Consider the following 18015-nt stretch of genomic DNA (forward strand, 5'->3'; position numbering starts at 1 on the left):
AGCACAGAATAGGCCCTGGAGGAATATCGGAAGAGTAGGACAAGTCTTAAACAAGGAATCAAGCGGGCTAAAAAGGGTCATGAAATAGCTTTAGCGAGCACAATTAAGGAGAATCCCAAAACATTTTATTCTTATATAAGAAGCAAGCGGGTAACTAGAGAAAGGATTGGTAAACTAAAGGATAATAAAGGCAGGTTGTGTGTCGAACCTGAGAGAATGGGTGAGATTCTGAATGATTACTTTGCATCCACTGAGGAGAGGAACATGATGAATGTTGAGATTAGAGATAGGAGTTTGATTAGTCTGGCATAAGTAGGGAAGATGTGTTGGGTAGGCTAGAGGTTATTAAGGTGGACAAATCCCCAGGACCAGATGGGAACAATCCCAGGTTGCAGAGGGAGGTGAGAGAGGAAATAACTGAAGCCCTGACAGATATCTTTGTGGCATCCTTAAATACAGGTGAGGTGCCAGAGGACTGGAAGTTTGCTCTTTTTGTCCCCCTGTACAAGAAGGGTAATAGGGATACTCCGGGTAACTACAGACCAGTGAGCCTGACGTCAGTGGTGGGAAAGTTGCTGGAGAGGGTACTGAGGGATAGGATTTATTTATATTTAGAAAAGAATGGGCTTATCAGTGATAGACAACATGGTTTTATGTGGGGGAGATCATGCCTTACCAACTTAATAGAGTTCTTTGAGGAAGTGAGCAAGTTGATAGATGAAGGAAGGGCTGTTGATGTCATACACATGGACTTTAGTAAGGCGTTTGATAAGGTTCCCCATGGTAGACTAATGGAGAATGTGAAGTCACATGGTGTGCAGGGTGTTCTAGCTAGGTGGATAAAGAACTGGTTGAGCAACAGGAGACAGAGAGTAGTAGTTGAAGGGAGTTTCTCGAAATGGAGAAAAGTGACCAGTGGTGTTCCACAGGGGTCAGTATTGGGGCCACTGTTATTTGTAATATACATAAATGATCTGGAAGAGGGCACTGTTCGTATGATCAGCAAGTTTGCAGATGACACAAAGATTGGTGGAGTAGCAGAAAGCATAAGGGACTGTCAAAGAATACAGGGGAATATAGATAGATTGCAGAGTCGGACGGAAAAGTGGCAGATAGATTCCAATCCAGGCAAATGTGAGGTGATGCATTTAGGCAAGACTAATTCTAGAGCAAATTATACAGTGAACAGAAGAGTATTGGGAAAAGTTGATGGGCAGAGAGATCTGGGAGTGCAGGTCCATTGTACCCTGAAGGTTGCTGCACAGATGGATAGAGTGGTCAAGAAGGTATATAGTATGTTTGCCTTCATTGGACGGGGTATTGAGTATAACAGCTGGCAAGTCATGTTAAAATTGTACAGGACGTTGGTTCGGCCGCATTTAGAATACTGTGTACAGTTCTGGGCGCCACATTACCAAAAGGATGTGGACACTTTGGAGAGGGTGCAGAAAAGTTTTACGAGGATGTTGCCTGGTATGGAAGGTGCTAGCTATGAAGAGAGGATGAGTAGGTTAGGTTTATTTTCATTAGAAAAAAGGAGATTGTGGGGGGACCTGATGGAGGTTTACAAAATCATGAAGGGTATAGACAGGGTGGATAGAGACAAGCTTTTTCCCAGGGTGAAGGATTCCATAATGGGAGGTCACGTTTTCAAGGTGAGACGTGGAACGTTTAAGGGGGATACACGGGGCAAGTACTTCACACAGAGAGTGGTGGGTGTCTGGAACATGTTGCCAGCAGAGAAGGTAGAAGCAGGCCTGGTAGATTCATTTAAGATGCATCTGGACAGATGCATGAGTAGGTGGGGAGCAGAGGGATACAGATGCTTAGAAATTGACTAACAGGTTTAGATAGTACATTTGGATCGGTGCAGGCTTGGAGGGCCGAAGGGCCTGTTCCTGGGCTGTAAATTTTCTTTGTTGTTGATCCGACAAGAAGAGCATATCACTCTACAAAAGGCCATTTTCGCTTCTTCCAATCTACAGACCCAGAAAATAGCGCTGCCCTATTCCTCTACAAAACACTGCTCCAGGCTAACTTAATACATATGACTTATATTTTTAAGTTTAATCAAGAGATATATTTCAATAAAACATATAATTAAGAAAGAACCGACTCTAATCACTACTGCAGACATACTGTAAGGCCACACTTAAAACTATCCACTTATCTGTTTCTGTGCTGAGACCTCTCCCAAACAGGTTCCTTCAAGATCAGTTGTGAATTTCACTGTATGTTAGTTTTCCCAGATGCACTCTGACATCCAGCGATACATGAATTCAAACAGCAAAGGCAGTAACTGCACGGTTCACTGCTCTGTCAGTTAGCAGTGTGGGTTTCTTTCTCTCCCTTTCTCTCTCCCCCACCCCCTCTTCTGTACTGACCTCACTATGTGCTGCCTTTGTCTGTTCCTCTCCCTTTTAAAAATGCTTTTGTTTTGACCTTTTTTTCTCCAAAGTTTCAAAACAATGCATCAGCATATAAAAGCAGCAACTTTAAAGCCAGAAATTTTTCCCGTCCTCCATCTTGGATTACCCAGAATCCTCGGGATAATCTTGGGAATTACAGACCAGTCAGTCTTACGTCTGTCATGTGCAAAGTATTGGAGAGGATTCCGAGAGACAGGATTTATGATTATTTGGAAAACCATAGCTTAATGATAGATAATCAGCATGGCTTTGTGAGGGGCCGGTCATGCCTCACAAATCTTATTGAATTCTTTGAGGATGTGACAAAACACACTGATGAAGATTGAACAGTGGATATGATGTACATGGATTTTAACAAGGCTTTTGAGAAGGTTCCCATGGCAGCCTCCTTACTTTGTGAATGAGCCTACCATGGGGAACCTTATGAAATCCTCAAAGAATGTGACAAAACACGTTGATGAAAAAGAAGCAGTGATTGTGGTGTATGGATTTTAGCAAAGCATTTCATAAGGTTCCTCATGGTAGGCTCATTGAGAAAGTAAGGAGGCATACAATACAGGGAAACCTATCTGTCTGGATACAGAACTGGCTGGCCCACAGAAGACAGAGTGGTGGTAGATGGAAAGTATTCAGCCTGCAGCTCGGTGACCAGTGATGTTCTGCAGGGATTGGTTCCGGGACCTCTGCTCTTTGTGATTTTTATAAATGACTTGGATGAGGAAGTACAAGAGTGGGTCAGTAAGTTTGCCGATGACACAAAGGTTGGTGGAGTTGTGGATAGTGTGGAGGACTGTTGTAGTTTGCTAAAACTCTGACAGGATGCAGAACTGGGCTGATACGTGACAGATCGAGTTCAACCTGGAAAAGTATGACGTCATTCATTTTGAAAGGTTGAATTTGAATGCAGAATACAGGGTTAAAGGCAGGCTTTTTGGCAATGTGGAGGAACAGAGGGATCTTGGGGTCCATGTCCATAGTTCCCCCAAAGTTGCCACCCAAATTAATACAGTTGTTAAGAAGGCATGTGGTGTGTTGGCTTTCATTAGGAGGGGGATTGAATTTAAGAGCCACAAGGTTATGCTGCAGCTCAATTGAGCCCTGGTCAGACCACACTTAGAATATTGTGTTCAGTTCTGGTTGCCTCATTATAAGAAAGAATTGGAAGCTTTCGAGAGGGTGCAGAGGAGATATACCAGAATGCTGCCTGGAACGGAGGGCACAGCTTATGAAGAAAGGTTGAGGGAGTTAGGGCTTTTCTTATTGGAGAGAAAAACGTTGAGAAGTGACTTGATAGAGGTGGATAGCCAGAGGCCTTTTCCCATGGCTATCACAAGGTGATTGGAGAAAGGTTTAGGGAAGATGTCAGAGGTAGGTTCTTTACTCAGGGAGTGGTGGGTGCGTGGAATGCACTGGCAACAGTAGTAATAAAGTCAGATACATGAGGGACATTTAAGCAATTCTTGGATAGGCACATGGAATTTAGTACCATGTAGTTAGTTTGATCTTAGAGTTGGATAGATGATCAACACAACATCGAGGCCCAAAGGACTGTGCTACACTGTTCAATGTATTCAGGCAAATGGAGAATATTCCATCACAGTTCTGACTTGAGCCTTGAAGATTGTGGACAAATATCAAGCAGACTGGAGGTGAGACACTTGTCACAAAATTCCCAGCTCTTGTAGATTAGCAGAATTGGCAGGGGGATTGAGTTTAAGAGCCACCAGATTATGCTGCAGCTCTATTGAGCCCTGGTCAGACCACACTTGGAATATCGTGTTCAGTTCTGGTTGCCCCCTCATGGGATTGGTTGGGTACAAGTCCAACAACAGACAAGAACTTTATAGCGGTCAGGACAAAACAGCTCACTTGATTGGCAACAAATCCACAAGCATTCATGCCCTCTATCACCATTGCTCAATAACAGCATACCACCCGCCAGATGGACTACAGATATTCATCAAGGCTCCTGAGATAACAACGTCCAAATCTATGACCATTTCAATCGAGAAGTACAAGGGTAATAGATACAAGTGAACAGCACCATTGCAAGTTTCTGTCCAAGCCACTCACCACCCTGATTTGGAAATGTATCACGGTTCTCTCAGTGTCACTGGATCAAAATTCTGGATCGCCCTCCCTAACAGCAGGATTTGAGAAGGCAGTTCATCTAGGGATGGGCAATTAATTCTGACACAGCCAGCGATATCTACATCTCATGAATGAATTTAAAGACAAAGGTGTTCAATGTAGCTAAGTGTGAAGTCATTCACTTTGGTAGGAGTAACAAGAAGATGGATTACTGGGCTAATGGTAGGCTACTTGGTAGTGTGGATGAGCAGAGGGATCTTGGTGTCCATGTACACAGATCTCTGAAAGTTGCTACCCAGGTAAATAGTGCTGTGAAGAAGGCATATGGTGTACTGGGCTTTATTGGTAGAGGAATTGAGTTCCGGAGTCCTGAGGTCATGTTGCAGTTGTATAAGACTCTGGTGCGGCTGCATCTGGAGTATTGTGTGCAGTTTTGGTCGCCATATTATAGGAAGGATGTGGAGGCATTGGAACGAGTGCAGAGGAGGTTTACCAGGATGTTGCCTGGCATGGTAGGAAGATCGTATGAGGAAAGGCTGAGGCACTTGGGGCTGTTCTCATTGGAGAAAAGAAGGTTTAGGGGAGATTTGATAGAGGTGTACAAGATGATTAGGGGTTTAGATAGGGTTGACAGTGAGAACCTTTTTCCGCTAATGGAGTCAGCTGTTACTAGGGGACACAGCTTTAAATTAAGGGGTGGTAGGTATAGGACAGATGTTAGGCGTAGATTCTTTACTCAGCGGGTTGAGAGTTCATGGAATGCCCTGCCAGTAGCAGTGGTGGACTCTCCCTCTTTATGGTCATTTAAGCGGGCATTGGATAAGCAAATGGAGGTTTTTGGGCTAGTGTAGGTTAGGTGGGCTTCGGTCGGCGCAACATCGAGGGCTGAAGGGCCTGCACTGCGCTGTATTTTTCTATGTTCTATGTTCTATGTGTATCAATTCAAATTCTGCATCAATAGCAACCTTCAGGATGTGGATGGAGTGGGGATTCAGCAATGATAATGCCATTAAATGGCTTGGAACAATGGTTACACTGCTTGAAGCCTGTGTGGGAAGTACATTACTCGCCAAATATCAGCTATCTCCATCGTCAACTTGTCTGACCACATTCTTCAACCAAATCAAAGTTCTCAGCTGAGCGCTCAATTTCTACCCCACTACCAAAATGGACCTCACTGGTCTCACAGCACACATGGAGGAATTCATCAGGTGAATGAGGCTCTGGGAGTTCTCCCACAAGTCCCTAGTGTCAGCAGTGAGCCCAATGAGACAACCAATGAATTGGAACAGTGGACAGAAAGACCTGCAGTGCAGCGAACAAAAAGAAATTGTCAACTTGGACCATTCTGGAAGGCTGCTGCCCTTGGATCGACAGAAATGCTCAAGCCGTCAAAAGATGCATTAACATTAGATTCATCAGCTGTGCTCACAAAAACAATGAGGAACACTACAGACAACTACCTATCGATCTGACCGAAGAATACACCCGTCAATTCAATGGACTGATCAAGATCTTTGATCCAAACCTTCAGAGAATCTATGCACTCTCATCCCATGTACTTCTCACACAAGAGCCTTCTACTGCCTTCCAAAGATACACGAAGCCAACAAACTTGGACATCCCTTTGTATCAGGCAATGGGATGCTGTGTGAGGACGTCTCGAGCGATGTCAAGTGCATCTTGAAACTCATCGTACAAAGAACCCCAGCTTCTGTCCCAATACTACAGGCTTCTTACACAAACTCAGCACCCACGGACCAAGCCGAACCAGGACAAAAATCGTCATCACAATGGATATTTCATAACTCTAGATGAGGACCCCCCCATGACAATGGAATGCTGCAACAGCTCAGTAGTGAACAGCAACAACTTGGCAAAAGTGAGGACTGCAGATGCTGGAGATTGGACTCAAGATCAGAGTGGTGCAAGAAAAGCACAGCGGGTCAGACAGCATCCGAAGATCAGGAGAATCGATGGTTCGGGCAAAAGTCCTTCATCAGGATGAAGGGCTTTTGCCCGAAATGCCAATTTTCCTGCTCCTTGGAGTTGCCTGACCTGCTGTGCTTTTCCAGCACCGCTCTAATCTTAACAGCAACAACTGTCAATTTCCAGATACCATCCAATAACTCATCTGCTTCATCCCTGCCCACGGGGAAGTCATTACCTTCAACAACCAGCCCTTCACCCAAATACACAGAACAGCCATGGGGACCAACTTTGCACCCCAATACGCCAACATTTTCACGCACAAGTTCAAGCAAGACTTCTTTGCTGCACAAGACTTCCAACCAGTGCTGTACACCAGGGACATCAATGACATTTTCTTCCTTTGTATTCATGGTGAGGAATCACTGAAATGACTACACAATGATATCAGCAAGTTTCATCCCACAATCAAACTTAACATGGACTGCTGTTCAGAATCAGACTCATTTTTGGACACATGCATATCGATCAAGGACAGACACCTCAGTACCTCACAACCACAAGCATTTTAAAGAAGCCACCTCTTACAGACAAGGTCCAAATATACACAGAATCCGTCCAGACAAAGAGGAATATGATGGACAACTAAAGATGCTGAAAGATGCCCTCATAAGAATGGGATATGATGTCCAACTCATCGATTACCAGTTCCAACATGCCATAGTGGTGGCACGGTTACTCAGTGGTTAGTACTGCTGTCTCAGAGTGCCAAGGACCTGGGTTCGATTCAGTCCTTGGGCGACTGTGTGGACATTACACGTTCTCCCCGTGTCCACATGGGTTTCCTCTGGGTGCTCCAGTTTCCTCCCACAATCCAAAGATGTGCAGTTAGGTGAGTTGGTCATGCTAATTAGCCCTAAGTGTTCAGGATGTTTAAGTAAGGTGCATACGATGTAGGTAAGGCAGCTCCTTGAAAACCATGTTAGGGAACTGGAGCTGGAGCTGGATGAAGTTCAAATCAATCGGGAGGCAGGATGGGTTAATGAGAGGAGTTACAGGGAGGTAGTTACACCTTAGGTGAAGAAGAAGGTTCTTGTCAGGGGATGGAAAGGAGTGCAGGGATCCCCTGTGGCCGTTCCCCTCAACAACAAGTATACTGTTTTGGATACTGTTGGGGGCAGCGACTTATTAGGTGATAGGTCTCTGGCACAGAGTCTGTCCCTGTTGCTCAGAAGGGAAGGAGAAGAGGACCACAGCATTAGTCATTGGGGACTCCATAGTTAGGAGATTCTGTAGGAATGACAGAGAATCATGGTTGGTGCGTTGTCTCCCAGGTGCCAGGGTTTGTGAGATCTCTGACTGTGTTGTTGGAATCCTGGAGGGGGAACGGGAGTAGCCCCAAGTCGCGGTCCACATAGGTACCAAAGACATAGGTAGGAATAGAGATGGGGATGTCAGGCAGAAATTCAGGGGGCTTGGGTGGAAGCTTAAAGCTAGAACAAACAGAGTTGTTATCTCTGGTTTGTTGCCCATGCCACATGCTAGCAAGGCGAGGAACAGGGAGAGACAGGAGTTGAACACATGGCTACAGGGGTGGTGCAGGAGGGAGGATTTTGGATTCCTGGATAATTGGGGCTCTTTCTGAGGTGGGTGGGACCTCTACAAACAGGATGGTCTACATCAGAATCAGAGGGGTACCGATATCCTTTTGGGGGTGGGGGGAGAGGAGAGATTTGGTAATGCTCTGCGGAGGGTTTAAACTAATTCATCGGGGGATGGGAACTGAAATTGTAGTTTGACTATACTGGAGGTTGAGAGTAGTAAAGTGAGAACTAAGATTTCAAGATCAGAAGATGGCACCAGCAAACATGAAGGTGGTTTGAAGTGTGTCTACTTCAACATCAGGAGCATCCAGAATAAGGTGGGTGAACGTGCAGCATGGGTTGTTACCTGAGATTTCGATGCTGTGGCCAATTCAGAGACATGGGTAGGGCAGGGACAGGAATGGTTATTACAGGTTCCGGGGTTTAGATGTTTCAGTGAGAACAGAAAAAAATGGTAAAAAAGGGGTGGTGTAGCACTATTAATTGAGGACAGTATTACGATTGCAGAAAGGACATTTGAGGACGCGTCTACTGAGGTAGTATTGGCTGAGATTAGATACAGGAAAGGAGAGATTACCCTATTGGAAGTTTTCTATAGGCCTCCAAATACTTCCAGAGATGTAGAGGATAGGATAGCAAAGATGATTCTCGATAACAGCGTGTGACAGTGTAGTTGTTATGGGGGACTTTAACTTTCCAAATATTGACTGGAAATGCTATAGTTCAAGTATTTTAGATGGGTCAGTTTTCGTCCATTGTGTGCAGGATAGGGTGAGGCCACATTAAATTTGGTACTGGGTAATGAACTTGGCCAGGTGTTAGATTTGGAGGTAAGTGAGCACTTTCATGATAGTGACCACAATTTGCTTAAGTTTACTTTCATGATGGAAAGTGATAGGTGTATACCGCTGTGCAAGAGTTATAGCTGGGGGAAAGGCAATTAGAATGCGATTAAGCAAGATTTAGGATGCATAGGATGGGGAAGGAAACTGCAGGGGATGGACACACTTGCAATGTGGAGCTTATTCAAGGAACAGCTACTACAGGTTCTTGGTAAATATGTACCAGTCAGGCAAGGAGGAGGTTGTCAAGCGGGGGAGCTGTGGTTTACTAAGTAAGTTGAATCGGAGGAGATGGAGATGGAGGTGGAGATGGAGAAGGTGGAGATGGAGGAGATGATGGTGGAGGAGATGGTGGAGGAGATGGTGGAGGAGATGGTGGAGGAGATGGTGGAGGAGATGGTGGAGGAGATGGTGGAGGAGATGGTGGAGGAGATGGTGGAGGAGGAGGCGGCTTTCATTAGGATGAGATGTGATGGCTCAGTTAGGGCACTTGAGAGTTATAAATTAGTCAGTAAAGACCTTAAGAGGGAGCTAAGAAGAGCCCGGAGGGGTCATGAGAAGTCATTGGCGGATAGGATCAAGGAAAACTCTAATGCTTTCCATAGACATATCAGGAACAAAAGAACGACAAGAGTAAGATCAGGGCCAATCAAGCATAGTAGTGGGAGGTTGTGTGTGGAGAGAGAGGAGATAGGGGAAGCAATAAATGAATACTTTTCGTCGGTATTCACACTAGAAAAAGACAATGTGGTGGAGGACAATACTGAGATACAGGCTACTAGACTAGATGGGATTGAGGTGCATAAGGAGGAGGTATTAACAATTCTGGAAAGTGTAAAAATAGATAAGTCCCCTGGCCCAGATGGGATTTATCCTTGGATTCTCTGGGAAGCCAGGGAGGAGATTGCTGAGCCTTTTGCATTGATCTTTATGTCATCATTGTCTAAAGGAATAGTGTCACAAGACTGGAGGATAGCTGGTGTTGTTCCCTTGTTCAAGAAGGGGAGTAGAGACAATCATGGAAATTATAGAACTGTGAGCCTTGCTTTGGTTGCAGGTAAAGTGTTGGAAAGGGTTGTAAAGAGTAGTATTCATAATTATCTAGATAGAAATAAACTAATTAGGGATAGTCAACATGGTTTTGTGAAGGGTACCTTATTGAGTTCTTGAACTGGTGACCAAACAGGTGGATGAGGGTAAAACCGTTGATGTGGTAGATATGAATTTCAGTAAAGCATTTGATAAGGATCCCCATGGTAGGCTATTGTACAGAATACAGAGGCATGGGATTGAGGGTGATTTAACGGTTTGGATCAGAAATTGGCTAGCTGAAGGAAGACAGAGGGTGATGGTTGTTGGGAGATATTCATCCTGGAGTTCAGTTACTAGTGGGGTTCCACAAGGATCTGTTTTGGGTGCACTGCTGTTTGTCATTTTTATAAATGACCTGGATGGGTTAGTAAATTTGCGGATGACACCAAGATCGTAGTTGTGGATAGTGCCGAAAGATGTTCTAAGTTACAGAGAGACATAGATAAGCTGCAGAGTTGGTCTGAGAGGTGGCAAGTGGAAGTTAATGCAGAAATGTGCGAGGTGATTCACAGGAATGCAGAGTACGCTGCTAATGGTAAGATTCTTGGCAGTGTAGATGAGCAGAGAGATGTCAGTGTCCAGGTACATAAATCCTTGAAAGTTGACACCGAAGTTGATGGAGTTGTTAAGAAGGCATATGGTGTGTTAGCTTTTATTGGTAGAGGGACAGAGTTTCGGAACCATGATGTCATTTTGCAGCTGTACAAAACTCTGGTACGGCCACATTTTGAGTATTGCATACAGTTGTGGTCACCCCATTATAGGAAGGATGTGGCAGCTTTGGAAAGGGTTCAAAGGAAACTTACTAGGATGTTACCTGGTATGGAGGGAAGGTCATACGAGGAAAGGCTGAGGGACTTGAGGCTGTTTTCGTTAGAGAGAAGGTTGAGAGGTGACTTAATTGAGACATACAAGATAATCAGAGGGTTAGATAGGTTGGACAGTCAGAGTCTTTTTCCTCGGATGGTGATGGCTAGCATAAGGGAACATGGCTTTAAATTTAGGGGTGACAAATATAGGACAGATGTCAGAGGTAGTTTCTTTACTCAGAGAGTAGTAACAGTATGGACTACACTGTCTGCAACAGTAATAGACTGGCCAACTTTAAGGACATTTAAATGATCATTGGAAAGACATATGGACGAAAATGGAATACAGTAGGTTAGAAGGGCTTCAGATTGGTTCCACAGGTTGGAACAACCGTGAGGGCCGAAGGGCCTGTACTGTGCTGTAATGTTCTATGTTCTATTAGTCAGGGGTAAATGTAGAATAATGGGGCATGGGTTTGGGTGGGATACTATTCAGAGGGTTGGTGTGGACTTGTTGGGCCAAAGGGCCTGTTTCCACACTGTAGGGATTCTAAGAGCCTAAGACAGTCAAAAACCGCAACAACCTCCTCAGAGGACAGACACAGGATATAACCAACAGACTATTCTTCATTTTCCAGTACTTCTCTAGAGCAATGAACCTACACCACACTCTTCTCAGCCTTCAACGTCATCAATGATGATGAACATCTCACGACGATCATCCCTATGCCTCCACATCTCACCTTCAAACAACTGCCAAACCTTAAACAGACCATTGTTCACAGCAAACTACCTAGCCTTCAGGACAACATCGACCACAACACCACACAACCCTGCCATGGAAACCTCTGAAAGACATGCCAATCATTAACATGGATACTACCATCATACATGGAAATACCACCCACAACGTGACGTTGTCTACCACATACACGACAGGCAAGGTTGTCCGAGGCATGGTATATTGGCAAGACCATGCAGACACTAAGACAACGGATGAATGGACACCATGCAACTATCACCAGACAGTAATGTTTCCTCCCAGTCAGGGAATAGTTCAGCAGTCAAGGGCATTCAGCCTCCAATCTTTCGTCAAGCGTCCTCAAAAGCGGCCTTCAAGATACATGACAACTCACAATCGCCGAGCAGAAACTGATAGCCAAGTTCCGTATCCACGAAGACGGCCTCAATCCCATGATCTTGGGTTCATATCACACTACATGTGATCCCACCACACTGTTCTGTAAAATCTTCCTCATTGTCCTGATTTGGCACCATCACCTTGATAACTTATTATGATCTCTCTAACTTAATTAATTTGTGGAGTTTTAGATTATTTGTTACTTTGTTTAGACACTCAGCATGCAACTCTTATACCAATTATGATATTCTAGTCATTTGGTTTGCCTTCAGCAACACCTTATTTTTAATTTTTTGTAATTATCTCTCAACCTCAGTTAATCAGATTACAGATCATTCCTTCACTTGTTATTCAGCTGTTGACAGTTTACTCACAGCATCTGACACTCTCGATCACTTCAGAGTGATAAATCTGTCTCCTGACACTACATTTACACCATTGCATGATGTTTTGATCTCTGATTATAAAGTCTGTGCTTGGGTGTTCTCTTCACTTAATCTGATGAAGGGGCAGCGCTCCGAAATCTTGAGATTTCAAATAAACCTGTTGGACTATAACCTGGTGTCATGTGACTTCCAACCTTGTCCAACACCAGCACTTCCATACCATAATTACCAGCCTAATCATGAAAGCTGCCCAGGTCTTGTTGAAACTGACAGAACACAAAGAGGCCTGGATATAGTGGATATGGAGAATATGTTTCCACTAAAAAGAACAGACAGGACCTCAAGGCACAGCCTCAGAGTGGTTAACCTGTGAAACTAACTGCCACAAAAGGCTGTGGAGGCCAATTCACTGACTGTATTTAAGACTGATATAGATAGTAAGGGGATTAGTAAGGGGATCAATGGTTATGACGAGTAGGCAGGAGAATGGGGTTGGTAAACATATCAGCCATAATTGAATGCAGAGCAGATATTCCGATATCCGATCATCCAATGGACACAGATTGGTTCGTTGTGAATGGTATAATCATTGTACAATCATCAGCGAACATCCCCTTTTTTATTGTTGTGTTTGAGAGTCAATGAAGTATTTTATACAGCACCACAGTTATAAAGCATGAAATGTAGCAACCAATTTCTACAACTACAATGTGAAAATGACCAGTTATTATGATGTTACTGAAGGATGCTTATTGCTCAAGACTCCAGGGAGACTTCCCTTGTTTCTCTTCTACATAGTGCCAAGCAACTGTTGACATTCACCTTAAAAGACAACTGTGCCGCAAACTTTTGATTCTGCACCGAAGATTCTGTCCTCAGCTCTCTGATTGTGGTTTAAAATATACTCCTCAGATGCTGCCTGACCTGCTGTGCTTTTCCAGCACCACTCTAATCTAGACTCTAGTTTCCAGCATCTGCAGTCCTTGTTTTTACCTATGTTTACAACCCAATATTCCTAATGGTTTTCTGAGACTTTGTAGACTCTCAGTCTACTTACTACTAATACAGAGACTGCTACTACACTCTTCAACTTGCACCTTGCTGTAAGCATAACAATTTGAGTCATGTTTAATCTGTAGCAAACAATCTATCCTGGTTTGCTGTCAGTCAAACTTAAGAACAGGCTATATGCTCCATGTATTTTACATTAAAGTTGGAGACATTGTCCAAAAACATAACAATCTTATAAATCTCATTGTAACATGAGACAGAAAACATAAGACTCAAGAGTATACACAAATGGAAAAATACTGAAAATGCAAGACAAAGTACAGATGGCCAAAGAAACAGAAAGCCAGAGGGTCTAGGAGGAAAGCACATTCTTGCAAAAAGAAACGCATATGTTTTAAGAACATTGTGCTTTATGCTATTGTTTAAAGCATTGAACAGAATAAAGAATATAGTAGTATCGAAAATACATACACTAAATAAGTTTGAACAGAGGCATGAGTAAATAGAAAAGACCTTTCAAAGATTTGAAGCTATTGAGGGAAATACATGACTGGGCTAAGCAGTTCACAGAGAAGTTTTTTGCTATTTAGGAATAGACTCCCCAGATTGGAGCCGGATACATGTTTAGGAGATGTGAATTAATTATGCGAGGCCCTATACAGACAACAAGCAAAACAAACATCATTTAGAAAAGAGCTTGCAAGAACTGTAACAAACACCACATTGGATAAACAGGCAGAAAACTCACCACTAGGACACATGAAAATCAACTAGCCACAAAAAAGACATGACCAACAAGCATTAGTATCCTTACATACAGATGAGGAAGGATACTACTTTGACTGGGACAACACACCCATCCTAGGACAAGCCAAACAGAGACACGCACAAGAATTCCTAGAAGCATGGCATTCCAACCGGAACTCTATCAACAAACACATCGACTTGGACCCCATCCACCATCTTCTGAGCAAAATGACAGGAAATGACATAAACACAGGAAGTGAAATCACCAACCCAAGGAAACCTAAACACATAAGTAGAAAGTGGGACATAACACAAGCGCTTCACCAGAGGCTCAGTGAAGATATTACCTAGTATGATATGAAAAGTCTGTAAATGAACCTTCCAGCTCAGAGAGCAAACATCCAGAATTCAGTATAGTTATTACATATAAGTAAACTAGGAGTAGGAAGTATGCCACTTGGACTTTTGGGCCTATCTTGCAATTCAATAAAATTACAGCTTATATGATTTTAACCTCTACTGCACATTCCTCCTTACTCCTGATAACCTTTCAACCAACTGCTTTCAGGAATATATCTTCCTGTGTCTTCAAAATAGTCAAAGATTCCAGCTCCATTAAGTTTGGAGGAAGAGGATTAAAGAGACAACTCTCAGAAAATTCTCCTTACCTTTATTTAAAAGTTAAAGATTGACAACATAAAACAATGACCCCTTAGCTCAAGATTCTACTACTAATGGAAATGTCTGTTCCACATCCAAACTGTCAAGTTCGCTCAGAATTTTCTACATTCAGTAAGGAACCCTCCTTCTGCTCTGAAACTCCGAAGGGTACAAGCCACGCCCGTGCAACCTTTTCTCAAAGATAACCCAAGCATTACTCTTGTAAACCTTCTCTCAACCCACCAATGTACATACATTCTAAATAGTGAAACAAATACATTGCACAGTACTCCATTTCAGTCTCACCAGTATCCTGTATGACCAAAGCATATGATCACAGTTCATCAGATGCAAGAACAGAAGCAGACCATTTCAGCCGAGTCAGCTCTGCCAAAAATAACCTCCCTATTTTTGTATTCAATTCTCCCTACAATAATTTGTAACAATCTATTTGCTTACCAAATTAATTTCTGGTCTGGATTCTCTCACCACTTAGATGACACTTTTTTAAAAATTCCTCCTCCAGAAACCACAACTCTATAATTTCACACATTGTACTCCATTTGCGATATCTTTGCATCCTTAGTGAAGTGATATATAATCCTTTTGACCTCATTGTATCCTCTACACTTACTTTCCCACCTAGTTTTGTATCAGCAGCAAATTTGGCAATCATACCGTAGCCCCTTGACCCAAATTATTTATATAAATTATAAGGTGAGGAATGCCCCAGCAATGATCCCTGTGGCACAGCGCTCCTTACATCCTGTCAATCAGAAAATGACTTAAAATAAGAGATGAAAGTCTAAGAGGAGAGTTGAGGAGAAATGTTTCTCTTAGATAGTGGTGAGAGTCCAGAATTCACTGCCTGAAAATGTCCTAAGTCAGAAACTCTCATAACATTTGAGCTGTAATTAGATATTTACTTGCATTGCAACAGCCTCCAGCACAATGGGCCAAATGCTGAAATATGGGATTAACGTAATGAGATCTTTGTTGACCTGCTTGGACACAATGCATTCAATGGACATCTTCTGTACTGTAGTCATCAGACAGTAAAAGAGAATTTTCAAAGCAAGGTGAGTAGCAGCCATATCACTGTTATTGTAGACTTCCTGGTACCTCCACGCAGGAGTGGAAGACACAGAGAAAGATTTTTGATGCTTTCTCTTTGCAGGCTAGAGGTTTCTGCTTCACTGACTCCATAGAAGCCATGGTCACCTGGACAGAAGCCAATCAAAATGTTGTTGCCCAGCAGTTGTTTCCCTGGTTCAGAACCAGTTAGCTCTGTTCTGTCTGCCTTTGCTCTCACTTTTCCAGGGAAGTGGCTGTATACAACTCATGATGTTTCAATAAACACATCTTTAAAACTGCAGCCATCTGTTTGCACAGTCTCCTTGGTTTAAGGAAGCATATATTTTAGCCCATTCTCATCATAAATTCTGCAAATTCACAAGGCAGCTGAAGGCCACCATCTACGGTTCTGAAAAGTGTCCAGTCTACTTCAGAATATTACAAAATAAGACAAAGACCTGTGGATGATGGAGATGTATGGTAAAATAGGGCAAAGTCAGCACTGTTTCATCAAGAGGAGGCCATGCCTAAGAAAACTGCTGAAATTCTTTGAGGAAATAAAAAGCAGGTTAGGCTAAGGAAAGTCAATGGATGTTATCCACCTGGACTTCAAGAAGGCCTTTGACAAGGTGCTGTACAGGAGGCTACTAAGTAAGATAAGAGTCCATGGTGGTTGAGGCAAGGTGCTAGCTTGGATGGAAGCTTGGCTATCTGGCAGAAAGCAGAGAATGGGGATAAAAGAGTCCTTCTCAGACTGGCAGCTGGTGATAGGTGGTATTCTGCAAGGCTCAGTGTTGGGACCACAACTTCTCACTTTATACATTAGTGATCTAGATGAAGGAACTGAGGGCATTCTGGTTAAATTTGCAGACAAAACAAAGATAGGTTGCACTGAGGAGGCAGGGAGGCTGAAAGGATTTGGATGGGTTAGGAGAGTGGACAAAGATGTGGCAGATGGAGTAAAAACATGGGCAAGTTTGAGGTCATGAAATGTGGTAGAAAGAATAGAAGCATGGACTACTTTCTAAATGGGGAGAAAATTCATAAATCTGAAGTGCAAAGAGACTTGGGAGTTCCAGTCCAGAATTCTCTCAAGGCAAACTTGCAGCTTGAGTCAGTAGTTAGGAAGGCAAATGCAATAATGCCATTTGTTTTGAGAGGACTTGAATATAAAAGCAGGGATATACTTCTGAGGCTGTATATGGCTCCGGTCAGACCACATGTGCAGTACTGCGCACAGTTTTGAGCCCCATATCTCAGGAAGGATGTACTGGTCCTGAAGAGTGTTCAGAGGAGGTTCATGAGAATGGTTCAAGGATTGAAAGCTTAATATATGAGGAATATTTGAAGACTCTGGGTCCATTCTCCTTGGAGTTTAGAAGAATGAGGGGGGGATCTAATTGAAACCTGTAGAATACTGAATGGCCTGGAGAGTAGATGTTGGAAAGATGTGTTTATTGGTAGGAGAGACTAAGATCCAAAGGCACAGGGATTAAATTAAAGGGAAGACTTTTTAGAACAGAGATAAGGAAAAACCTCTTCAACCAGAGAGTGGTGAATCTATGGAATTCTTTGCCACAGAATGCTGTGCAGGCCAGATCACGGAGTATATTTAAGACTGAGATAGATAGGTTTGAGTGTCAAGGTGATCAAGGGTTATGAGGAGAAAGTGGGAGAACGGGGTTGAGAAACTATCAGCCATGATTGAATGGTGGAGCAGACATGATGGGCTGAATGGCCTAATTTCTGCTCCCGTGTCCTATGGTCGTACAATAATTTAGAATACCGTAGCAAATAAAGATTCAACCTGCACGCAAAGCAAAGTAAGGAAATAAACACCCACAATACAGTATTGTAAATTAATTAATTCTTGGAATTACTTATATGTGTAATATCCCAAAACATCAGTAAAGTATGCATGCACTTGTTTAAAAAAAACTTAATTATTTTTAAACTTACCTCATTAAATGATGCTAGGTTGAGTTTTTTGGCGATAAATTTCTTCAGATGTAGAACAGTAGCCTGTGCTGAACAGCGAATCCACTTTCTCTTCAACCCACGTAACTTACTGCTATTGCATTCCAAACAGATGCTTACCTTAAGGAAAAAGCAGACACATAACACAGTATATACTACATTAATTAATGTTCTCTGCAATGTCAAAGGCAACGACCGTTTCAAGAGTTGAACCAACTCCTAA

General features: G+C 43.0%; 1 protein-coding gene across 1 annotated transcript in view; it reads right to left on the bottom strand.

Moving 5' to 3' along the window:
- The window catches only part of LOC132833373 (polycomb group RING finger protein 3), a 181614-nt gene that overhangs the window by 18454 nt on the left and 145145 nt on the right, over positions 1-18015 (bottom strand). The window contains exon 8 of the mRNA XM_060851596.1: positions 17775-17912. Within this exon, the coding sequence (XP_060707579.1) occupies positions 17775-17912 (138 nt within the window). The remainder of the gene's footprint in view (positions 1-17774; positions 17913-18015) is intronic.

The sequence above is a fragment of the Hemiscyllium ocellatum genome, chromosome 36 (assembly GCF_020745735.1).
Source record: "Hemiscyllium ocellatum isolate sHemOce1 chromosome 36, sHemOce1.pat.X.cur, whole genome shotgun sequence".
Taxonomy (NCBI): Eukaryota; Metazoa; Chordata; class Chondrichthyes; order Orectolobiformes; family Hemiscylliidae; genus Hemiscyllium; species Hemiscyllium ocellatum.